The 26106-nt window shown below is 34.8% G+C and overlaps 2 protein-coding genes across 5 annotated transcripts; one reads left to right on the top strand and one right to left on the bottom strand.

Annotated features, from left to right (window-relative positions):
- Positions 1-3034: 3034 nt before the first annotated feature.
- LOC128163030 (E3 ubiquitin-protein ligase TRIM33-like) lies at positions 3035-14114 on the top strand. 4 transcript variants are annotated; one of them, XM_052826487.1, is made up of 5 exons: positions 3035-3151; positions 4762-6122; positions 6865-7032; positions 10942-10983; positions 11963-14114. In XM_052826487.1, exons 2-5 carry the CDS (start codon positions 4826-4828, stop codon positions 12553-12555), a joined length of 2100 nt encoding a protein of 699 aa, XP_052682447.1. In that variant the 5' UTR covers positions 3035-3151; positions 4762-4825; the 3' UTR covers positions 12556-14114. The 4 variants fall into 4 exon arrangements, with proteins under 4 accessions (XP_052682447.1, XP_052682446.1, XP_052682450.1 ...); XM_052826486.1 differs by lacking the exon at positions 3035-3151 and adding an exon at positions 3440-3537; XM_052826490.1 differs by lacking the exons at positions 3035-3151; positions 11963-14114 and adding exons at positions 3440-3537; positions 11345-11762.
- Positions 13218-26106, bottom strand: LOC128163031 (asparagine synthetase [glutamine-hydrolyzing]-like). The gene is made up of 10 exons (XM_052826491.1): positions 25924-26106; positions 19950-20222; positions 18445-18685; positions 17966-18136; positions 17395-17487; positions 17006-17133; positions 16446-16572; positions 15723-15930; positions 15058-15295; positions 13218-14412 (listed from the first exon to the last, which is right to left on the bottom strand). The coding sequence occupies exons 2-10, from the start codon at positions 20196-20198 to the stop codon at positions 14212-14214; spliced, it is 1656 nt and encodes a 551-aa protein (XP_052682451.1). The 5' UTR covers positions 20199-20222; positions 25924-26106; the 3' UTR covers positions 13218-14211.

The raw sequence follows: 26106 nt of genomic DNA, 5'->3' as shown, positions 1-26106 counted from the left end.
AGGGATGTTTTGTGGGGTTGGGCTACACACGAATACCATGATAATTGAGCCACCACCAATTCCACAGTATTTGCAAAGTACTGGTACATGTATTTGGAGTTGCCATAACTAGGTGCCATGTTTAGGTGATATGGCAACCCATATCGCTTTAATGCACCGAGATGATCTGTTGCAATGTTTGATGGAATTACACATTCGTGTATTTTTGTTGATTTGTGTAAACAACGTTTCTAGGTTATTTTGTTAACTCGAAGTTTTCTATATTTTAATTTTTTTTTCGACATTCTATATTTAGAGGTTGCGACATCAAGCAACCACTGACGATGTGAGTACATGTATCACGTGACCTGCTGTACACATTGTATTTTCGATGCAATGATCTATTATGTCTTTTGAATTGTATATCTTTAACTGACAATAATACCGTAAAAATAGTTGCATGCATCTATTCTATGTTATTTTCTCGATGATATATGGGCGTTACAAATGATAAAATACAGTACCAATCAGACCCAACCTAACAGAAAGTAAACCCCAACTAAACCCTGGGTTTACTTTCTGGGTTTACTCCAGGTTTTCTAGAGTGGACCCAGAGTAAACCCAGAGTGGACACAGAGAGTAAATCCTGTCAGAAATATACCCCTGAAAACAGATGCTAACTGTGTATTCGGAATATTCAAGGGACAGGAATTACAGGCAGTAGGATGGTAAGATAAAATACGGGTCTATTCCACACTTCAGTGCGTACAGTTGACCTCAAATACAATTTCCAAGTAAACCCAAAGTAAACCCCGAGTGGACCCAAATTTTCAAAAAGTAAACCCCAAAAGTAAACCCAGGGTTTAGTTGGGGTTTATTCTGTTGTTAGGTTGGGTCTGATCGGTACTCCATGCCGATTTTATACAGCTTGGTTCACCTCAGTATAAGTCACATTTTGTACAAATCGTCACTTTTAAGTATGATGTGAACGGTCCTTTTTTCGTGACAATAGCTGATATGTCTACCAAATATGTCCCAGGAAAAGTTTGAATTAATTTCTAGAAAAAAAGGATTTTTTTATGAATTGAGTGAAACGTTTCCATGCCTTTCCCTTTTACTGTCAATTAGTACAAATGGTACATAGATAACTAAATAAACTATTTTAAGACTTAAATAAAAATATAATACGAACTGTATGAAAGGAATGAAAGGCAAAAAATCTTAAGTGTGGACATTATCAACAAAACTTTCCTCCGCGTTTAGTCCGTTCCATTTCAGCGTATTCCTCAAGTTCAGCAGAACCAGCATCCGCCTTTGGACAATCCGATCTTTATCTAGCCTGTTCCCTTCAAACGCTCATATTCAATACAAAGTTAAGATATTGACGAGAAACAAAGACATTGTAGATTTTTTTTATTTTGACAGATTTGTATTTGATGAAATTGTGTTGAAATGGCAATGCTTGTTGCTTAGATTAATTGTTTCCAAATCAATTGACAATTTCGAAGTTTAAACACCAAAATCGGAAAAAAAAAGTAATGCTTGATTTAATATAATTTTGTAGCATTTACAAGGGAAATCATCTCTTTATGATTAAGACCCAAAAGAAATTTGAAGTAAACATTTTATTGGAACGTTTAATCTTGGAAATTTACTAATGCTCCGCGTCGGCAGTGTCCTCCGCGTTCGGAAATGTACTTCGCTTTTGGGAAAGCCATATAATGGGGGTGTGCGTAGTTTAACTGCTATATAAGCAAGTTTGGTCCATATTCGGAATCATAATGTTACACAATTGGTGTAACAAGATGTTCGATTAGACATGTAATTAACATCAATATATATTTTTTATTATATATGTATTATACCTCAATATATTGCCCTTGGGAAATACATATTTCCCTCATAATCATGCAATAAATGTACATGTATAATAATACGCGTAGGTATATCTCACTGTATGGAAAGTGCAACTAAAAAATGGGTTGATTTGGATCACTAGCTTTATTAATTGCAGTACGCTTGTGTATTTTTGAACACGTCTTTGTTATTAGCTTGCAACAATTATTTTGCAATTACCATATTTTTTTGGCCCCTTCGCCCTAAAAAAACAGCGAGTGAAGTTTTATTTTTTTTAATATATCATCAGGAAGTAGAAATCCTTAAAATATTATCATTATGATAAAAACATCACATGGCCTATCATCGTCGTCGTGTTCTCGTGATGCTTAAATATAATACCCGATTTTGTTATTGTTGCGTTGGGTTGAATGGCAATATCATCCTTGATTTGGGCATGTATCAGTTATTGTTACAAAACTTAAATATTAAACAGTGTGAGGAAAAAAACCTTACAGATGTAACTGGTATTTTCTCATTTTTTCAGTGGTTTGAGGTAAATGATTAACTCCACCAACCTTACCAAGATTGGCGATGTAATTAAATGCATATTTCAACGTGACTTCGCCATGAGACAAGATGTATTGGCCATGTCTTCTGTGCATGTTAGGTGGCACACTTTAATCCTTCCAATAAACACCTCAGACATAGGGTGAATCATGCATAGACATTATTACACGTCTGGCGAGCGAAAAGGGCCTACCACATATCATTTATCCATCTCCTTTTTTTTGTAATTTTGTTTCTTTTTTATTAAAATTTAATGACTGTCACTCTACATTCATATATGACGCAACGGTCATAAAACTTGTGTTTTTGAAAAAAAACCGGTTTTTTTTTTTTGCTTCGAGTTGAGGCAATATTGTGTACATTGTCATATCGTAAATCTAAGAGTTTGACAATGCGTTGATTATTCATATGGTAAGTTTTAGGGGGCACTAACCGTATCTTAACCTTAGAAGACTAGGATAGAATTCCTTAATGATAATCTAAATTCCTTTAGTATTTCTTGTGAATCACGGGTTTATGATAGGACTGGTAGACAGAAAATTAAGATCTAACCGCTGATTTAGAATTGTACAAAAAAATGTTATAACATACATGTATGTAAGTGGTGAATTTGGCGTTCAAATTGGAATACTTACATAGATACGAGTGTTTCGTTGTCTGGGTAGTTTGAATGTATCAGTATAATAGTACGGCAATTACTATTCAACTCTTTAAATTAGATCGAGGGCGTTGAATACATGTACCATAATTTATCTCTGGAAGGCAGGTAAGACAGAACACTAAGACATGATTTCTTAATCTAAAATTCCTTTGATATTGCTTATGACTCACGGATGGATTTAGAATTGTTACCTGCAGATAAGGGAATAAAAAGAAAAAAAGTTTACTACATTCGATGCAGTTTTACGTATTCTAGCAATTCCATATGAAATTAATTTACTATAAAATTCATTAGCCAAAAGTAATCTTGGAGGAGAGGGAAAAGGGGGGGGGGGGGGGTTGGATCTGAATCATAACATCGCAGTAAGTTATTACATAAATAAGTGCATGATGTCTACTTTCGTTTTAAATTTCCTCGTACAAGTCAAAAGATCGATATAGAAAATATTTATCTATACTTCCCCATGGCGGCTGTTGTTTTCGAGAATTGAGGTATGAACTTAATAACATAGAATGAAAAAGAAGATCTGGTGGGAATAAGTTTTATTTGTCAGATGTATTAAACTATACGTATAAACATGTCGCGGTAAGTCTATTATGTTAAACCCAATTGTTGATACGCCATTTTTTCAAAATGGATGAATTAGCCTGGTTCTGTGCTTTGCAGTTGATGTAATAAAAACATTTTCGTAACAGAGATTCTTCAAGTGAGGAGGTTGAATTGTAGACAATACTTCAGAGTGAACGTATCCAACATCAATCTTAAAGGGGGTGGGGTGAGGGGTCAACAACTTCCATGTGTATCGTTAGAATACATAGGAGTACAGATAAACACAGAATATTTACAGTGCATAAACTTTAACCAGATAACAGGTCCAAATGTTGTAAGCTATGCACTTCTATATGGTCATAAAGCGGATAAGGGTAGGGAGTAAAGTGTCAAACTCTAGAGTAAAGGGATGGTCATTCGCGGATCTAGGTGGTGTTGGCGGGATCCACCCCCCCCTACCCCCAACCCCACCCCTGGAAAATTCAAACTTATGAATTTTACGTAGAAAAATAATTATCTTTCGTCCGCTCTTGAAAAAAACCCCAAATCAGCTCATGGCGATGAATATTTGAATTAGGAAATATAAAAAAGCAACGTGCACTTTCCCAGCCTGAGGGTAGGGTGGATCAAAGTACATGTATGTAACTTTGGTTCAGAATTGAAATAAAATACAATGTTATTCGTTTCTAAATTGTATTTCTAAATTGTGTGATTTTATATACTATGACGTTAGCTTTGCTGCAGGTGTGGTGTTGTGTAAAATTAACAAAAGCAATTATGACAAATTGATTGTTCATTAAAGCAATGTGCTATAAATCAATTTGTCAAATCAAAGGCGAGATAAGTACGGGTTGAATTGCATTGTCTACTTTAAATCTAAACCTCAAACAAACACAACATGCGATGCATGATTGAATATATTCTATTCATATTATTTTTCCGCGAAACATGTCAAAACTTGCAACTTGTTTGCTAATGTAAACCATCAAAGGGCCTTATTTGTTTTTATTATAATTTTTTTTTTTTTTTGGGGGGGGGGTTGGTGGGTGGGGGTTATTGTTGATTTTTTTTAAAAAGTGTATTAACGTATATAAAATATTCTCGATTTGATGCAAATTATTGTTCAACATATTTCTTTGCTGATAAACACCTTGTTTTTATTTCAGACTTTGCCCCATTCCATGTATTATTAATTAAGGGACATAACTCACAGAGAACCAAACTCTAACAATGGAAAGTGATCGCCCTTTGCGTTTCTCAAGTAATGAAATCGAGGCTGAGTTTTTGACCTGTCCTGTATGCAAGGGGAACCTTGTAAACAGAGACACATCTCAGGCTCATTTGTTGCCATGCCTTCATGCTATATGCAGGTCTTGTTTACTGATCAACATCAGAGGAGAAGGTCAACATCGTACCCAGAAAATAAATTGTGTTGTATGTGGAGAAGGTCATGACCTTAAGTCGAGCAATGTAAAGGATGCATTTCCGGTGGACAATACGAGGCCGGATTTATGGGAGTATATCCAGACGAAGAAGACAACTGCAGCGATAGATTGCGCCTCCGTTAATTGTAATAATGGCAAAAATGTTACCGCCCGATGCGTGGATTGCGCCGAGTTTTTGTGCGATGACTGCACGCTTGCGCACCAACGAAATTCAAAAACCAGTCACCATGGCATTTTAGACATATCCGAACTAAAAGAAACAGAAAATCTGAAAGCGTTCCACAAGCCGTTGGCCTGCTCTTTGCACGGCGAACCTCTGTTATGTTACTGTTTAAAGGTGTCTTGCCAAAAACCAGTCTGTTTTATGTGTGTCCTGACTTCTTGTAAGGAATCAGAAGGTCACACAATCATAAGTTTGGAAGAAACTGTGGCTCAGCTGAAATTGGATTTAGAGCAACAAATGAAAACTCTTGGGACCAAAAAGCATGAAATTCAGAAAGTTGGAACTCTCGTCGAGAGGGAGGTAGAAAAGTTAGAGGAACGCAAGGAGATGCTAGAATCGGACATTGATTCAACGATTGATGGGATGATTATAATGCTGGAGTCGAAGCGAGCGGAGCTGAAGACCACATTGAGGAAAAAGATAGACAACAAGCGACAGCATTTGAATGAACAAAAGAAAAGTTTGGATGGGAAGGGTGCTTCTATTTCCCAGGGGCTTCGTTTAGCTGAGACGGCGCTCTGTTCCACAAACAATGCCGCTTTCTCACAACTAGAGAATCCCATTCGGAAACGATTCGATCGATTGGAGCACGATCCATTTGATAGGAAACCTCACGAGCGAGCTGCCCAAATTAAGTTCGATACGCTCAACGCTAAACAGGCACTGCAAAAAATCTTGAACGAATCGGTAGAAGTCTGGTCCACTTCTGTTTTCCCGCCATTTACAACGATTGAGATTTATGGAGAGCCTAGGGAAAACACATTGGCTAAGATTTCGATATGTCTTCATGACTATCAGAAACACCCAGTTGACCAAGACGTGTCTGCCGGTTTGAAGATATTTGTTGTTGACCCATCAGGTAATTTGATATTATATAAATAGTGCCTGCTTGGGAGGATAACTGTTGAAATTGACACCCCGAGAAAACCATTGTCAACCGACGCGAAGCGGAGGTTGACAATGGTTTTAGAGGGTTGTCAATTTCAACAGTTACCCTCCCAAACAGGTACTATTTATTTTATTATACTGAATGTCTTAATTTTATAGAAAATTTTACTGCTTTTATATAAAAATGAAGTTAATTTTACGGCGAACCGTACGCGCATAATTTACGCGCATGTAACAATTCGTTGTGTTACCTGTTGCCAAGTGTGTTGCTAAGGCTGAAGGTAATAGAACGGATTATTAACTGCGTCTAAACCAATCATATTTCAGTATTTAACATAAATTAAAGTATAATAATATAAATTGTTTATTTGCTAATGGTCAACAAATTAGCCGTCAGGTCTGCTTAATAAGGTAGGATTTGATTTATTTAGCTATAACCTTTAATTTATTCAGTACAGAGAAAAAAAATTATATACTTTATATTTTAAATTTGGGTATTTTCCTATACTAGTATTTCTTACAGTCTGAGAGCTCTTTGTATTTAGGAGATAAATACAGTCTAAAAATTGCTGCGAAAATTCTTGAGTCACCCTGTACACGAAACCCATCAATGAGAGCCACAATTCAAATATTCATCTCACTAAAATAAAAAAAAACCCATAAAACATATCAACAAAAATTTCAAAATGTAGTCCATAACATTTCATCAACAGAAAAGAAGATGGAGCTACAGCTGACCAAAGGTAACCTGTCTGGAGATCTACTTGTTTCCTATGTCCCGTTTTCTACGGGAAAACACGAGATTTCTGTCGAGCTGCTCGGCGAAGATGTTGGTCGGAAGGCGTTTATAGTGGATTGTGCTGATGGGAAAAACACACAATGTAAGATGTATGGCTTGAAATGTACATACTTATGTAGTTTTAGTGCATTTTTACATTGTTGTTGATTACTTTATAGAAAATTAACCTCCCATCGCACTCTCTCTTTCTCTATTTCACTCTCTTTCTCTCTCTCTCTTTCTTTTAAATATCTGTTCATCAAATAAATAAACTAGTTTTAGAGCACATTAATTTTTAAAGACAAGTATAATAATAAGAGTACTAAACTCTTTATGCTAACTTAAATAGATAAAAATTTATTAAGATTTTTATCTATGATGCAATTTAGTGGTCTGTTGCATGATACTAGTAGTTTTAAATATGTAGAGTCTATTTGTCAAATTTTAAATATTCTCTCTCTCTCTCTCTCTCTCTCTCTCTCTCTCTCTCTGACGTAACGCACATTTCACTGTTCCTTCCTGCCTACAAATTACGTTTTACTTTCTATCTGTCACTAGGCCACCTTTAAAAAATTGTTTGGTGTTTGGTTGCTCTCTTTCTCACTTTGTACTTTGCTATAAAGCTACATACAATGTACTATGGTAATTAATCTTTGTTTTTTACTTATTGTTCATTAACAGCCTCGTTACAAGTACCATCGAAAAACACAGAATAAAGGATCCCATCAAGTTTATAGGAAATCGTTCTCATATTATCGAATATATTAGTAAATGCAGTTCAAATCAACACTCCCACTCCTCCCCCTCACCCCTGGAATATTCCTATATTTTCCTATGTAGCACATCTTGCGTCTGACCTTTGAGAGAAAGCTTATTATTTATGTACTCATCTTTTATTATGGGGCGATGAGTCACTATCCCTTGATTTTAACAAGCAATTATTCTCATTTGTTCAGTTGTATACAAGGAAACTGGTAGATTCGTTTAATGCAGAATATGTGCTCCTTTCTTATACTATTAGATATCACTTATTTTGCTATTTTGTAATTACTCTATATAATGTTACAACAATTGTAACTTTTGTACAATTTTTTTAATGGTAAAAACCTCGTTAGTTGTCAGAACTTGTGTTCTGTTTGAATGTATCTTATATTACGTGTATATACAATAAAATATGTTCAAACCTCTATTTGATTGGATTACTAGATAGTAATACCTAATAGTATTTGAATGCATCATTTAGAGTAATTTCTCTACTTAAAAGGACGGTTTACCTTAAAATAAGATTTATTTTACATTCCAGGACGGAGTTTCACTTTTGACAGCACGCTTTCAAATCCAAATGTAACGATATCAGAGAACGGAATGTCCTTTGAAAATTTTACTTCACTTTCTACAAGCCCAAGTCTGTCTGCAAAACGTTTTCGGCGTTTTAAAGGAACCCGGGGAAGCCTTCCTTTCAAAACTACAGACATTGCCTCATATAGCATGTCTGTTCGATTCTGGGTAAGACAGCCACTCGGTAAAAGCCAAGTCATTTTTGAAATTGGCCTCGCTTTGGAAACTTCCATTGACAACAATCATCACGTGGATGGGCAGCCATTTTGCTGGTCCATGGTCGGATTCCATCATCCTGAATGTGACACCATTTGTCTCGTTGTTGCACACAGAGGGCAAGTTCTTTGTCATGAAAAGATGGCTGAGAATCGTGCCGACTGCATTTTCCAGACAACGTTTTCTTTCAACGTGGATATGAAAAATGGCCGCTGGGAGATTTTGAAGGAAAATCGAAAATTATGTTCGGTCGAGATAAATTCGGATAATCCCCTTTATCCTGTCATTTCCGGGTATAATCCATCTAAAGTTTGGTTAAAGGTTAATCTCAAAGATTGTTGAGATGGATAGACGGATCTATGCCGATACAAATACATTTAACACACAATGAATCACGCCTATGCTACCGCGCTTAGGGAAGGGATATTGTTATCGGAATAGACGGTTATTCGGATTAAATAGGCATTGTGTCACAGTTATGATAATACTTGTTTTATTTTGGTGCACTTTTTAATGATCTGTTTGTTTGTTAACGTTTACAAAATATAATTTCATATAATTAATAGTGCTTAACTGTTTAAACAGATTGAAATATTTGATATGTATTTCCGTAATAATATAAGTGCATTTGAATGTCTTAAAATGAATTTGAAATGTTTAAGATTAGGTTCTATTTATATAAGGAATAAGGAATCATTCTTTGAGTATTATGAGGTGATAATTTTGGTCGGGGCGTGATCAAATCCAATAAAGCCCGAAGGGATTTATGATAGATTTGATCACGCCCCGACCGAAATTATCACCTCATAATATTCAAAGAATGATTCATTATTACTTATATTTATATAATTTTAAGCCATCGTACGATTTAATAATTATTTAAATGTAAATAAGCAAACCCCGCTGGCGCCTCAATTTGGCGTCATTTGTATTATGGGTTATATCGTACAAAATCGATACGTAGTGTTATCACAGGCAAAGACACTGGAAAATGTAAATATACAAAAATAAGTTGTTGGATTTTCGATGCCAGAACAAGGAAATCCGAACTGACTATTTATAAGGAGGGCTTCTTCTAATAAACATCATCTCTATCGTAGATCGAACTAAATATAGAAAAAATACTTAGTGTTCGGATTGACTATGATCACGTTTTTATGTGGGTGTGACGGTGTACCATGTAGTTTATGAACACGTAAACATTTGTACCAACCTTCTCGGAGACATTTATTTCCTCATTGTTACGTTGATATCAATATCGTTAATGGATTATAATTTTGCGAGTTCTGTGTAACAATCTGGTTTTGCATGAAGGCTTTTCCTTGTTGTTGCTTTTTTGTGGGTGGGTGGGGGTGTAGATATAAGGAAGTATTTTGAATGTGTCTTCCATATCATATTATTGTTTAAATACATGTAACTCTTGTTATGATGAATATTACATATATTTGGTTTTGTATTTATTATACTGTATTTGTTATTTCTTATTTGTCTCTGTCATGCACTTCATCATGCTTTGAGCATAATTATATCCTGAACTACTATAGTAGAAAAGTTTTTACTATATTTTATTATGAAACATTGATATTATATAATACTTAATTCAAAATGAGTGTATAATTGATAAACACGCTGTTATATATAAATATTGTTTTATTATACAATGTTCTTACACAAATAGATCGAGATTGAGATGGCGAACGTTTGTTTTCAATTGTAATTTTGTTTGTTGTTGTTGTTGGTTTTTTTTTCAAAGTATTATATAATATTTGCCTAACGTTTTATTTATCAAATTGAAAACTCACAACCAGAAGGTCGAAATTTTGTTTCAGTATAAAAGTATGCATTTATTTGCATTTGTGGTAGACCAAGCAAAATAAAAACTAAATAAAATCAAATATTCGTTATCATTTTATTTTTCTGTAGGACATAGACTTCTCTCTCTCTCTCTCTCTCTCTCTCTCTCTCTCTCTCTCTCTCTCTGACGTAACGCACATTTCACTGTTCCTTCCTGCCTACAAATTACGTTTTACTTTCTATCTGTCACTAGGCCACCTTTAAAAAATTGTTTGGTGTTTGGTTGCTCTCTTTCTCACCAACTTGAGGAAAGGTTCCCGACGCAATTCGTTCCTCTAACCAATCTGAGGATAATTTATTTTTTTTTAATCCGATTGTTTGTAAATCTTTTATAAATCTTCACGCAACTTTCAAATTTTTTTCCTTACTAAATCAATCAAAATTTAATTTGGGAAAGAGTAAACAAAATGTTTTTCTTAAAGGTGGCCAGATCGTTGCCTTAGCATGAACTGTGTTTTCGTGGGATAGAACGAGTGATGTGTTTGTAGTTGTGTTCATAGCTTTTATTCAATTAACACTACAAGACTAGTTACTAGATGACACAGATTTCGCTAGGATTGCCTGTTTCCCAGCATGCAATGTATACGCCATTGTGATATTGTAGGCGAGAATAGCTGTCAAGACATCGAGAACGGAGATACAGGCAGTAAGTTCATACATGTATTTTTAGACAACATGACGAACGCGGCATTTCCATTGGGCTAAAAGTGTCACGTGGTAATCATATTGGCTTGCAGGATAGTGTGTTAGATTAACCATCTTTTTAAAAAAGATAAACTTTTATTTTTATCATTGATTCATATTACCCAATTTGACTTTGGACCATATTTAAAAGAAATATTGTTCGATTTTTTATCTAGCCAAACACTTTTTTGGGAGCAGAGTACCAATTCCTTTGCCAGGAATTTTTTCAATCATAATCTTTCTCACTTTGTACTTTGCTATAAAGCTACATACAATGTACTATGGTAATTAATCTTTGTTTTTTACTTATTGTTCATTAACAGCCTCGTTACAAGTACCATCGAAAAACACAGAATAAAGGATCCCATCAAGTTTATAGGAAATCGTTCTCATATTATCGAATATATTAGTAAATGCAGTTCAAATCAACACTCCCACTCCTCCCCCTCACCCCTGGAATATTCCTATATTTTCCTATGTAGCACATCTTGCGTCTGACCTTTGAGAGAAAGCTTATTATTTATGTACTCATCTTTTATTATGGGGCGATGAGTCACTATCCCTTGATTTTAACAAGCAATTATTCTCATTTGTTCAGTTGTATACAAGGAAACTGGTAGATTCGTTTAATGCAGAATATGTGCTCCTTTCTTATACTATTAGATATCACTTATTTTGCTATTTTGTAATTACTCTATATAATGTTACAACAATTGTAACTTTTGTACAATTTTTTTAATGGTAAAAACCTCGTTAGTTGTCAGAACTTGTGTTCTGTTTGAATGTATCTTATATTACGTGTATAATAAAATATGTTCAAACCTCTATTTGATTGGATTACTAGATAGTAATACCTAATAGTATTTGAATGCATCATTTAGAGTAATTTCTCTACTTAAAAGGACGGTTTACCTTAAAATAAGATTTATTTTACATTCCAGGACGGAGTTTCACTTTTGACAGCACGCTTTCAAATCCAAATGTAACGATATCAGAGAACGGAATGTCCTTTGAAAATTTTACTTCACTTTCTACAAGCCCAAGTCTGTCTGCAAAACGTTTTCGGCGTTTTAAAGGAACCCGGGGAAGCCTTCCTTTCAAAACTACAGACATTGCCTCATATAGCATGTCTGTTCGATTCTGGGTAAGACAGCCACTCGGTAAAAGCCAAGTCATTTTTGAAATTGGCCTCGCTTTGGAAACTTCCATTGACAACAATCATCACGTGGATGGGCAGCCATTTTGCTGGTCCATGGTCGGATTCCATCATCCTGAATGTGACACCATTTGTCTCGTTGTTGCACACAGAGGGCAAGTTCTTTGTCATGAAAAGATGGCTGAGAATCGTGCCGACTGCATTTTCCAGACAACGTTTTCTTTCAACGTGGATATGAAAAATGGCCGCTGGGAGATTTTGAAGGAAAATCGAAAATTATGTTCGGTCGAGATAAATTCGGATAATCCCCTTTATCCTGTCATTTCCGGGTATAATCCATCTAAAGTTTGGTTAAAGGTTAATCTCAAAGATTGTTGAGATGGATAGACGGATCTATGCCGATACAAATACATTTAACACACAATGAATCACGCCTATGCTACCGCGCTTAGGGAAGGGATATTGTTATCGGAATAGACGGTTATTCGGATTAAATAGGCATTGTGTCACAGTTATGATAATACTTGTTTTATTTTGGTGCACTTTTTAATGATCTGTTTGTTTGTTAACGTTTACAAAATATAATTTCATATAATTAATAGTGCTTAACTGTTTAAACAGATTGAAATATTTGATATGTATTTCCGTAATAATATAAGACTTAGTGCATTTGAATGTCTTAAAATGAATTTGAAATGTTTAAGATTAGGTTCTATTTATATAAGGAATAAGGAATCATTCTTTGAGTATTATGAGGTGATAATTTTGGTCGGGGCGTGATCAAATCCAATAAAGCCCGAAGGGATTTATGATAGATTTGATCACGCCCCGACCGAAATTATCACCTCATAATATTCAAAGAATGATTCATTATTACTTATATTTATATAATTTTAAGCCATCGTACGATTTAATAATTATTTAAATGTAAATAAGCAAACCCCGCTGGCGCCTCAATTTGGCGTCATTTGTATTATGGGTTATATCGTACAAAATCGATACGTAGTGTTATCACAGGCAAAGACACTGGAAAATGTAAATATACAAAAATAAGTTGTTGGATTTTCGATGCCAGAACAAGGAAATCCGAACTGACTATTTATAAGGAGGGCTTCTTCTAATAAACATCATCTCTATCGCAGATCGAACTAAATATAGAAAAAATACTTAGTGTTCGGATTGACTATGATCACGTTTTTATGTGGGTGTGACGGTGTACCATGTAGTTTATGAACACGTAAACATTTGTACCAACCTTCTCGGAGACATTTATTTCCTCATTGTTACGTTGATATCAATATCGTTAATGGATTATAATTTTGCGAGTTCTGTGTAACAATCTGGTTTTGCATGAAGGCTTTTCCTTGTTGTTGCTTTTTTGTGGGTGGGTGGGGGTGTAGATATAAGGAAGTATTTTGAATGTGTCTTCCATATCATATTATTGTTTAAATACATGTAACTCTTGTTATGATGAATATTACATATATTTGGTTTTGTATTTATTATACTGTATTTGTTATTTCTTATTTGTCTCTGTCATGCACTTCATCATGCTTTGAGCATAATTATATCCTGAACTACTATAGTAGAAAAGTTTTTACTATATTTTATTATGAAACATTGATATTATATAATACTTAATTCAAAATGAGTGTATAATTGATAAACACGCTGTTATATATAAATATTGTTTTATTATACAATGTTCTTACACAAATAGATCGAGATTGAGATGGCGAACGTTTGTTTTCAATTGTAATTTTGTTTGTTGTTGTTGTTGGTTTTTTTTTCAAAGTATTATATAATATTTGCCTAACGTTTTATTTATCAAATTGAAAACTCACAACCAGAAGGTCGAAATTTTGTTTCAGTATAAAAGTATGCATTTATTTGCATTTGTGGTAGACCAAGCAAAATAAAAACTAAATAAAATCAAATATTCGTTATCATTTTATTTTTCTGTAGGACATAGACTTCTCTCTCTCTCTCTCTCTCTCTCTCTCTCTCTCTCTCTCTCTCTCTCTCTCCACACCCTCACTCGTTTTTGTAGTACTTCAGAGTTCTGGCGGATGGATCTGACGCCACAGTCCACCGTGGCATCCAGAAATAGGGTATCCAGTCAGCCCTGCCCGGGTAGAACGACTCGAACACCTTCCGGAAGAACAGCGCTTCCTTCGTGAGCGGGGTATTGTGGGGGTATTTTGATGACGCCTCCTCAAGTTCTCCTTCGTTTATCTGGCGATAAAGCAACAGAAATTTTCAGTTTTTAAAGGCAGCAGTTTCTAACGCCCGTTACAATGATTTCCTTGTTTATCAATAATAAGAAGCCAGCTCTTTAGTTCTCAGTTTTTATTGTGAACCAAACGGGGGATCAATCATTCTTATCTGAAAACAGAAGTCTTTGACACAAAATTCATATTGGTATTTAATTTCAGAATTTTATTTTATTTAATACGTATCTACTAATAATAATTTAAACGATATCTCAAAAGGATTGATATAAATGGTCTTATTATGAAATTTTTAAAAATTGTTGAAAGACAAAGAAGAGTTGCTTGGCAATGAGTTATTGTTCTTGAAGATTTGGTCGTTTTGTATACTTGATCCATTGAAAAATGAAAGCAAGTGATTGGTCACAAAGCAATTTATAGAATTTTTTAAGGTACGCTTACTCTCTGATAAGAGAGATGACCCTTCCGTAGTTGGTAGTATAAAATTATAATGACAATAATTCCTTTATAAAATTTGAGTCCTTTTGGAACATTGATATCTGATTCATTTGATTCAATAAATAAATTATAGTGAAATAATGTGCAAGTAGAACTTCAACTATACGATATTTGGACAAATGGCGTATCAAATTATAGACTTTAGTAATACCTGATCACATAAATGGTCCTGCAAGATCTCATACCATGACCGCTTCACACTAGAAAGTCCATCGCTAAAGGCCTCCTTTGGCCGCCATAGAATGTCATTTGGCAAGAGTCCAGTTTTGTCAAAAGCCGCTCTTAGTAAATACTTTTCTATTCCGTCACGTGGTTGTCTCACTTCCGGTGGAAGTGACAGAAAGTAGCTGGTTAATCGATGGTCAAGGAATGGTACACGGATTTCCAACCTTATGAATTAATACAAAATAATCTGTACTCAAAATAACTTTATTTATATATTATAAATGCAGATTGTTCATCAATCAAAGTGTTTAAAAACATATCATTGATTTTTAGTTAGATATTTTAAAAGAAAAAAGGTTTAAATAACTCGAAAAAGCTTTTCGAGACCCTCTCTATTTATCTGAAAATTGAGTAACCGTAAATTGGGTTTTTCGACTTGTTGCAAAAATGAAGCTTAATATCTGTACTGGCACCCAGTATTGGTTTTTTTAACTAATCCTCCAAACAATGAATATGTTTTTATATATACAATGACAATATCACAAAAATATTAAACAGTCTATCATCACGAAGTTGACAGACATATGGTACGTGACATTTAAAAAAATATATTTATTTAGTTGTTGTATTGTTGAATACATAATGACCTACCCCCAGGCGGCTGTGGACCGGTCCCCCCTCAGGACGTCGTACATATACAGGTCCCTACAGAGTCGCAGGCTCTCTGTGTCCGCCTCGCTGGGTGAGGGCGCCTTATGGAAGTAGATGTAGCCCTGCATCACCTCGTCCGCCCCCTCCCCCGACAAAATCACGCGGGTGTCCGTCTTCTCGTTAATGTACTTACTCAGTAAATACATCGCTAAAAAAGAATGAAAAGCTCTTTACCAAATTCAACGGTTTCTAAAATAACATCAACCAGTAGAATAATACTTGTTTGTTTGTATGTGATAAAGTGGATTGCAGGAAATGGAGGTGGTTCTAGATTATAAGTCGTTACGTTTCCGGATCAGTGATGTTCGATTGGTTTGCTTATTTAATAAATAATTCAGAAAAAAACTGCAAATAAACTTTTATTGGCGATTATTTCTTATTTGTAAAGACAAATGCCTATGTTTATGTTTTTCAAGTGATTTAAGAAAAAGGACATTGCAGGAAGAATTTGAATTTTCAGCGAAAAAAAATTCTGGCAAAGTTATTGCACGCGAATGATTGTCGGGTTTACAGTGCAGGCATGTAGCGAAGGAGGTGGAGACAGACATTTTTTCTTAAATGTAATTTAAAGAAACCCGCCCCCTTTCCCATTTTTGGAAGCATGGTTAAGTATATTAGGTACTACTTGTCAGTAAAAAATTTAAAAGTTTGAAAAATAATTACCGACAGACGCCCGGATCGTAGTGATGTCATAACTTTCTAGATGGAAGATGACAGATTTCAGGGACTCTATTCCCTCGTCCGGAGTCATGACAACCTCGTGGTGCTCGGTACCAAGGTGCTTAGCTACCTATAAAAACCACAGAATGAATCCGATCATTGATATCTTAAATTTACAAAAGGAATTAATCCGGGACGGTATTATCCGACCGTTTTCGTGTTTTTTTTTTCATTTTTACGAGCAACATCAATCTATCTCTACTCTCACTTTTTTTCAATTTAATTTAGTTCTGCAAATTCTATACACAATTTTAAGTGCAATATTTCATTAAGGTATTAAAATAATGGGTGCATGGGTGCAAAGGTCTCATCTAACTTCTTTTAAAGCAATAATATCTTATGCAAACTTTCCTGAACTAATGGTCAGCTAAATACATGTACATGTATATTTGCCAAAAAAACACAACCTTTCTAAAACACAACCTTTCAAATGCTACCTCCACAAATAATGCTCAAATGATATCTAATAAATTAAGAATTACATAAAAAAATACCACACGTACTTTTCTGGCGGCCAGTAAGTCCGGACTATTTTCCATACCGATAGAGAAGGTTTGGATAGGATACTTGATTCCGATCTCCTTGGCCTTTCTGACAAACAGGGCGGCCACCAAACTAGAATCAAGACCGCCTGTAATTTTCAAAACTTCTTATAGTAGGTAGAAGAATAAATACGATTATACTGTATTATAATCATATGTACCCATACGTTAATGCAGCAGTAACTGTTACATGTACATATGTTACGGGAAATTCAATATGATTCATAATGAGCAACCAGTATGCAAATTTACCATTTCCTTCAGATAAAATACATTTATTTACTTTCAAATTAATTTATGGGTTTAAGGAAATTTCATTAGTTGAAAATAGGAAAAAGCATGACACGGACCTGACAGAAGACAGCCTATTCTCCTCTCAGCCATTGTTCTTTTATGCACTGCAGCATCCAGTAAAACACGGAGGCTCTCATCAACGTCATCATCTGTAAACATTGTGAACATTGACAGTACTATATTGGACATTGTTTTCCCAGCAGAGTTTGCATTGACTTAATCTTTCACAAAGTAATGGTAATAGAAATGCATTACTTTACACGTCACATCATGGGTTTGATGAACTACTTTCTTATTATTATAGTTGATGGTTTTCTAAAATTATGAAAATCATATAGTAATTGATCGTTAACTTTCACAACTTTATAGTTTTTCTAAGAAAATATTTTTTTTTTAAAGTTTGTGAGGTGTTAATTTTGTAATCCATTCCGTAGATTTCAATCATCAGAAAGAGGTTACTAACGTTATATACCCCCAATACCCCCATCCCCTCCCTCCGATGATATGCTAGATATCATGTACTGTCATATCTTCGCTTACGACATCTGGGGAGGGAAATGTCTAAAATTTATAAAATATATATAACAAAAACAAACAACCAAAAACATAAAGCAAAGTCCCACCCACCTACTGGGTTGACCAAAGTCTTGTATGCTGGAGGTTCTCCAATTTTATGGAACCGTGTTGTATTGACGTATGTGGCCCTTCCGCTCAGATCGAGGCTATAGGTCTCTACGTGACCGGGAGGGAAAATGGTAATCTGAACGTTGTTGTCGATCTGTTGTAATGGCATCAGACCTGCAGGAAGTCACTTTTATGTATGAAAGGTTATATTTGTGACGAGAAAACATTTCAAATATATTTAAAAGCATAATTTATATTACGTACAACATACTTAGTACCATAAGCTCAGTCTGACGTGCAACATACCATGTATATTTGTATAAAATGTTCAAGTTAAGTCGTTAAGAATTCGACAACAATCATTTGTTTAAAAAAAATTATTAAAAGTTCTGAATCACTCAAGTTTTCAAGAATTGCAAGTGTTATTTCTACAGTGTTTCTTGTTTAATATTTATATCCTTTCGAAAATTTGAAAAAAATACCTTTAGCCTCAGAGCAGACGGCAAGGAACCCCTTCTGTTCAATGTAAGATTTAAAACCGGGTCGGACGCCGAACGTATCCCGGCCGACGTACACGCGCCGTTCCGCCGTGTCCAGGATGACGAAACAGAAGACGCCGTCCAGGTGTTTGGCGGCGTACTCCGCCCCTCCCTTGGCGTACAGGTGAATGATGACCTCGCCGTCACAGGCAGTCGACGTGTCAAAGTTAAACTGCTCCTCGAGCTGTTGGAAGAAATCGAATAAAAAAATTGAATTTTGCAAAATAAATGATATTAAAGATATACTGCATGGTTATGATTTTTTTTTCTGCAGTGAGCTATATTTGCTATCTTTTTGTAGTATCATTGCAAGCTACATAAACTAATCTAAAAAAGAAGTGTTATCCGAAAATATGTCCGAAAAATTGGCAAAGTTATCCAAAAGCTGTAGACATTTTCTTACAAGTTTCTGTGTTTTTCGTACATTTATTTAATATGTATTTAGTCGGTTTTTAACATTGAATCGCGGTTGCTGCGAACAAATTTATCAATTGTGAATAGCAAAAAATAGTGGCGAAAAAAATAACCACTTGTTTAAAAGTAAGTTCAACAGAAGATAAGTAAAGTTATATATACGGCGACCCTACATGCACAGACATCAATAGTCAATGTCAGCAAGATGACACATGCTCGATGCTAATGCATGTCACTCTTAAACACGTGCGATGCAATGTAACATATGTTTGAATGATGGTAAGGGGACAAGAAATGTTTTGGGGAGCAATTAGACACATCCGGTCCGCTGTTGGAAGCTAACACAGCAGTTTATGGCAATTGTCTGGGTGCCAAAAACTAAACTAAAAATCTTAGTCTAAATTTTGAATTGATATAAATTTTACAGTACATACAAAAATCAAATGAGGGTTGATATAACTGAATATTTCTCAGATGAGCAGCCTTTTTATTATTAACGTTGTAAGATCTATTAATTTCTCAGTTTTTATTCTTGGGAAAAGGTCTCTCCTTATAACATAAATTAGCGATCGTGGTTCGATGCAAATCGAGCAACTGATATCAAATCAACAGATTAACTTCAGTTTGATTTCTCAGAGTATCAATGCCTGAAAATGTCCTAGCAAAAATGTAAATACAGTGTAAAGTTTTAATGGAGTTTTGTAATTTTGTCATTTGAAATCTTGGTGAATTTAATACTTTACTAAAATTATTGACGTACTGGGGTTTCATTAATATTCAAGGATATCAATTTTCGTGGATAAAGTGAAAATCACAGTTTCAAGGATACGTAAATTCGTGGCCAATGACCCTTTCAATACAAAATGTTAATGGAAATTGCACTTCAATGAACACTTAATTTCGTGGATCAACTTAATAACGAAATTCACGAAGATTGGTATTCAACGAATATTGATGAAATCACAATATCAATAAAATAATTGGTTTCGTTGATAAAACCCTTTTCTCTTTTAAATTATGTATAATATTCTTACTAGTTTATGGTTATATATTTCCCCATTGTACATTAGCCAGATGTGAGGATATTTGAAAACTCTCATAGGCTGCATTCCCGCCAAATCGTCAACAATGGCTAAACGATGAAACCCGAGGGCGCAGTTCGGGAAGTGGTGGATTGTCTCCAATCGGAAGGCATCGGGTCCCCTGTGTGTGATTTTGTGAGCTGCATTGCACTGCATAGCAACATCGTCGTCGCTTCCAAATATAGCCCAGATTCCGCACATATTTATTCTCGTCTTTTTTGAGTTCTGGTGAAAAACATGTATATCAATTAACAGATCACCTTTACTAATGGAATATTTATATAGTGTAAGTTAGACTGATGATTTTTATTTAAAAAAAACATACACCCCAAGGTCTGTCTTTTATAATAGCAAAACTGTAAAAAAACAAAAAACAAAAAAAAAAAAACTTCCATATAAAAAAAATTACACTGACTACAGCGACATTCTGGATATGTACATGTGTATATGTCTAGAATATAATTAGAAGGTTTGAATAGCATTGTCTTATGGCCCATTTCCTACGTGTAAAATCCTTCAAAAAGATGCGACTGACAGTGTTTAATTTCAACAGTACGTGGAGTTATGAATGAAATATGTGTAGGTGTGCTGTGTTTAAATAATATGACTAAGTAATCACCCGTTTTATTTTGATTTTTCTTGAATGAATAAGAATCATATGGGCGACGTGTGAATAATATATATTACTTGTCCTTGAAAAAACACGAGCCCAAAAACGTATTGAGTTTCAATAACAAATTATAACTCCTCCAACCTCAAACATTGGCATTAGTGGGAGTGAACTTGATGTAACATACAAACAACAACAGTTTATTTGTCACTGATATATTGTCTTGACTATTTGTCTTCGAACATCTGATGTCAAAAACAAAACGTCATATTGCTTGAGTTAATACCGTGTCACTGCTCCAATTTCACGCTTTGGAAGTATAGTGGGAGTGAACTAAATCACCATTTGTTTTCGTCTAGAGTGATTATTCAATTAAACATATATTTGAACATATTTGACATATTGCAAGGTCCAATTGAATTCAATTTACAAGTCCTACAATTCCACACCTTTTCTTCGGTGGGAGTTAATTAATATATCCCCAGTTCGACAAAAACACTTCGGAATATGTTATTGTTTTACCTTGCATCGTCCTAAGTATCACTCCCACCATGCATCTCCAAAGTGTGAAGTTGTAGGAGTTACTTGTAACAAATTGTAAATAACACATTTCATAGTTCCTCTACATTTGTTACATGTACCTCCTACAATTTCGCACTTTGGAGATGCATGGTGGGAGTGAACCACATTATTTGAAACAACATAAAAAAGGTTATGACTTCGTTACACTTTTATTGTCTAAACAGGCACGTAGCATTGTTTTTGAAAGTGTTAGTGTGTGTGTGGGGGGGGGGGGGCAGACTCATCCAAAAACTCTTGACAAGCAAAAAAAAAGAAGGGGGGGGTGAATATTCCAAAATCTTCAAAATTCTAATCCGTGTGTGTGTGTGTGTGGGGGGGGGGGGGGGGGGGGGCTAGTATATCTATAACTTCGACTTCAATTTCACTCCTAATTTCCTTATTTTTATATCAGTTCTTCATTTTTCAATTTTTTACATACTCCCAAAAAAAAGTGAGGGGGGGGGGGGGTGCCTCCATGATAATTCAATATTTTATATGTCAATTTAAAAAAAATTGTTGCTGCGAAAAAAATTGTGCCCTGCCCCCCCCCCCCCCTCCCCCACTGTTGCTACGTGCCTGCTTCAGTTAAAGTTAAATTATTTGATACAAAACATATTTGACATAAAAACAGTCCCCCTTCCAAATTAACACGCTTGGGTTTGTGGGAGTGAACCTATTTACAAGACAGACACTAACTTTCTTATTGTTTAAATATTGCCTTGTCTTAAATTGAATATTGAAACAAATTTTGTTGTACGTGCATAACTGTCACAATCTGGTTCACCCACGACCGCCTCCAAGTGTTAACTTAAGGTGCCTCACTACACCTTGAAATAGTTTCTCAAATCAGCAGACAATTACTTGATTATGATAGAAAGCATGATGGATAAGAAGTATATATATCAAATAGGCGAAAAAATGTGCAACTTTAGATAAAAAAATAGTATTTTCAAAAATTTCTTATAGTTAATATAAACAAAAGCCCCAAGTGGATTCGAACTCATGACCTGCGGTTCACAAGCCTGATACTTTAACAACTTAGCTATGACGATATACATCTGAATCGATTGATACAAACAGTTTAACAAAACATTTAAATCGCCATCGTGACGTAGTGTCTTAAAAAGTATAAGTTTCGGTGTAGTGAAGTACCTTAATTAAAAGAGTAAAATGTTATTCAATAAGCGAGTTCGACCTTGACTTCATTAAAAGTGCTGCCTTAGCGTTTTGAAAACATGGACTAATTATAAGACACTGCCGTTTTCCAAGTCGTGGTTTTGACGTGTTGACTGCATGCATATTTAACATTTTTATTTCCTTTACGTTCACCAAAATAATGTAGTCATTAGGTTTTCATTTCTCTTACTGCAAAAATTCTTCTGAAAGCACTTTAAATATAAACCTACCTGATTAATATCTTTTAAACATTCATTTACATAAACAAAATTTACACTTTCTTTGAGAGGTCGGCAAAAAGGAAATAATGCATATGTTATGCAATGAAATAAAACAATTGCATATTGTAAGATACATGTAATTTCAATATATTTGTTTGTGAAATGTTATAATATTTACATGTACATATGTAAATCGATAAAAAGTTTGTTTACTATTAAAATGAGCCATTAGATACATAATCTTAAGTGTCATAGTCATATCATATGTTGAGTATTGCAGTTCTCAAAAAGATCCTTAACAATAGTTTATATATGGGATATAAACCTACATCAAACTCTGAACCTTCTTGTGACGCCAAAGAATTGTCCTGGGGCCAAAGTCTTAACAATTATAAAGAATCATCTGGCTGATTAGTTTCTGAGAAGAAGATTTTTAAACATTTTCTCTATATATTCCTTTGTTAAACTTTGACCCCCCATTGTGGCCCCACCCTACCCCTGGGGATCATGATTTTCACAACTTTGAATCTGCACTACCTGAGAATGCTTTCACACAAGTTTCAGCTTTCCTGGCCGATTCGTTTCTGAGAAGAAGATTTTTAAAGATTTACTTCATATATTCCTATGTTAAACTTTGACCCCCCCCCATTGTGGCCCCACCCTACCCCCAGGGGTCATGACTTTCACAACTTTGAATCTACACTACCTGATAATGCTTTCAAAAAAGTTTCAGCTTTCCTGGTCTTATGGTTCATGAGAAGAAGATTTTTGAAAATTTCTCAAAATTTTTCATAAATTCCTAATTATCTCCCTTTGCAAAAAGGCGTGGTTCTTAATTTTCACAACTTTGAATCCCCTTAGGCTAAGGATGCTCTGTGCCAAGTTTGGTTGAAATTGGCCAAGTGGTTCTTGAGAAGATGTTGAAAATGTGAAAAGTTTACAGACGGACAGACGGACAGACAGACGGACGACAGACAAAATGTGATCAGAATAGCTCACTTGAGCTTTCAGCTCAGGTGAGCTAAAAAAAACAACAACAAAACTTTCCATATCAATACATTTACAATGACTACAGCGACATTCTGGATATGTACATGTATATACATTTTGTATATCTGAAATATAACTTATGATTTAGAAAGTTTGAATAGCATTGACTTTTGGCCCATTTTCTACGTGTAAAATCCTTCAAAAAGACTTCAGCGCAGACCTAAAATGCAATTGTTTTAATTTCAACAGTACGTGGAGTTATGAATGAAATATGTGTAGTTGAGCTGTGTTTAAATAATATGACTAAGTAATCACCCATCTTATTTTGATTTTTCTTGAATGAATAAGAATCATATGGGCGACGTGTGAATAATATATATTACTTGCCCTTGAAGAACGCATTGATTCAATAACAAATTATAACTCCTCCAACCTCAAATATTGGCATTAGTGGGAGTGAACTAGATGTAACAGACAAACAACAACAGTTAATGTTTCACTGATATATTGTCTTGTCTATTTGTCTCAGAGCATCTGATATCAAAAACAAAACGTCATATTGCTTGAGTGTCACTGCTCCAATTTCACGCTTTGGGCGTAGTGGGAGTGAACTAAATCACCATTTGTTTTCGTCTAGAGTGATTATTCAATTAAACATATATTTGAACATATTTGACATATTGTAAGGTCAAATTGAATTCAATTTACAAGTTCTACAATTTCACACTTTTTCTTCGGTGGGAGTAAATTAATATATCCCCAGTTCGACAAAAACACTTAGGAATATGTTATTGTTTTACCTAGCATCGTCCTAAGTATTTGTGAAAGTCAGTTGCATTGATTAGTTCCTTTACAATTTGTTACAAGTAACTCCTACAACTTCACACTTTGAAGATGCATGGTGGGAGTGAACCACATTATTTGAAACAACATAAAAAGGTTTTGACTTCGTTACACTTGTATTGTCTTAACAGGCACGTAGCATCGTTTTTGAAAGTGTGTGTGTGGGGGGGGGGGGGGGCAGACTCATTCAAAAACTCTTGACAAGCAAAAAAAAGGGGGGGGGTTGAATTTTCCAAAATCTTCAAAATTCTAATCCGTGTGTGTCTGGGGGAGGGGGGGGGGCAGAATATCTATAACTTCGACTTCAATTTCACTCCTAATTTCCTTATTTTTATATCAGTTCTTCATTTTTCAATTTTTTACATACTCCCAAAAAAAAGTGAGGGGGGGGGGGGGCACCTCCATGATAATTCATTTTTTTATGTGTCAATTTAAAAAAAAATTGTTGCTGCGAAAAAAATTGTGCCGTGCCCCCCCCCCCCCTCCCCCACTGTTGCTACGTGCCTGCTTAAGTTAAAGTTAAATTATTTGATACAAAACATATTTGACATAAAAACAGTCCCCCTTCCAAATTAACACGCTTGGGTTTGTGGGAGTGAACCTAATTACAAGACAGACACTAACTTTCTTATTGTTTAAATATTGCCTTGTCTTAAATTGAATATTGAAACAAATTTTGTTGTACGTGCATAACTGTCACAATCTGGTTCACCCACGACCGCCTCCAAGTGTTAACTTAAAAGAGTAAAATGTTATTCAATAAGCGCGTTCGACCTTGACTTCATTAAAAGTGCTACCTCAGGGTTTTGAAAACGTGGACTAATTATAAGGCACTGCCGTTTTCCAAGTCGTGGTTTTGGCGTGCATGTTGACTGCATGCATATTTAAGATTTTTATTTCCTTTACGTTCACCAAAATAATGTAGTCATTAGGTTTTCACTTCTCTTACTGCAAAAATTCTTCTGAAAGCACTTTAAATATAAACCTACTTGATTAATATCTTTTAAACATTTATTTACATAAACAAAATTTACACTTTCTTTGAGAGGTCGGAAAAAAAGGAAATAATGCAAATGTTATGCAATGAAATAATACAATTGCATATTGTAAGATACATGTAATTTTAATATATTTGTTTGTGTATATTGTTATAATATTTACACGTACATGTGTTAATCGATAAAAAGTTTGTTTACTATTAAAATGGGCCATTAGATAGACAATCTTAAGTGGGAATTTCCTAGACAATTTTTAACATTATGAATGATGAATTGCACTACTTGTTCAAACAGTTGAGTAACGCGTGCAACGATGATATCTTAAATGACGTTCAAATCCAATATATTTATTGATTTCCACGCACCAAGAAAAGGTGAATGAATTTAAATGCACTACTTGCAAAATCGAGTTAAAATAATGCATCCTGATTATTGCAAAATAAAGTTTAAAATGAGATACCCTAGACATAAAATAAGTTAAATGCAAATACTTAAAGTACGTATGTTAACATACAAATGCAACTTACTGAGAGAACTTCAGTCTTTTTCCGATGTCCCTAGAAAGTGTCTGGATTCCTTGCAGATGTCCAGACTAAATACCCACCAGATAATGATGCAATCGTCTATTCGTCTGTTTGTTTATATACTTTACAGAGACTTCGTTCACCATCATGCTTCCGCCTCGTGGTGAAAACATGATCCAATTTGTT

This window comes from Crassostrea angulata, chromosome 9, assembly GCF_025612915.1.
Source record: "Crassostrea angulata isolate pt1a10 chromosome 9, ASM2561291v2, whole genome shotgun sequence".
Lineage (NCBI taxonomy): Eukaryota > Metazoa > Mollusca > Bivalvia > Ostreida > Ostreidae > Magallana > Magallana angulata.
This window is presented reverse-complemented; position numbering and strand designations above follow the sequence as displayed.

Bases quoted from the DNA above. Each gene is read 5' to 3' on its own strand.
- LOC128163030 (XM_052826487.1), top strand. From the start codon at position 4,826: ATGGAAAGTGATCGCCCTTTGCGTTTCTCAAGTAATGAAATCGAGGCT. The intron at 6,123-6,864 runs GTAATTTGATAT...TTTCATCAACAG, and splicing joins ATTTGTTGTTGACCCATCAG to AAAAGAAGATGGAGCTACAG. The intron at 7,033-10,941 runs GTAAGATGTATG...GTGATATTGTAG, and splicing joins TGATGGGAAAAACACACAAT to GCGAGAATAGCTGTCAAGAC.
- LOC128163031 (XM_052826491.1), bottom strand. From the start codon at position 20,198: ATGTGCGGAATCTGGGCTATATTTGGAAGCGACGACGATGTTGCTATG. The intron at 17,488-17,965 runs GTGGGTGGGACT...CAATGTTTACAG, and splicing joins GACTTTGGTCAACCCAGTAG to ATGATGACGTTGATGAGAGC. The intron at 14,413-15,057 runs GTATTACTAAAG...CTTTATCGCCAG, and splicing joins AGGACCATTTATGTGATCAG to ATAAACGAAGGAGAACTTGA.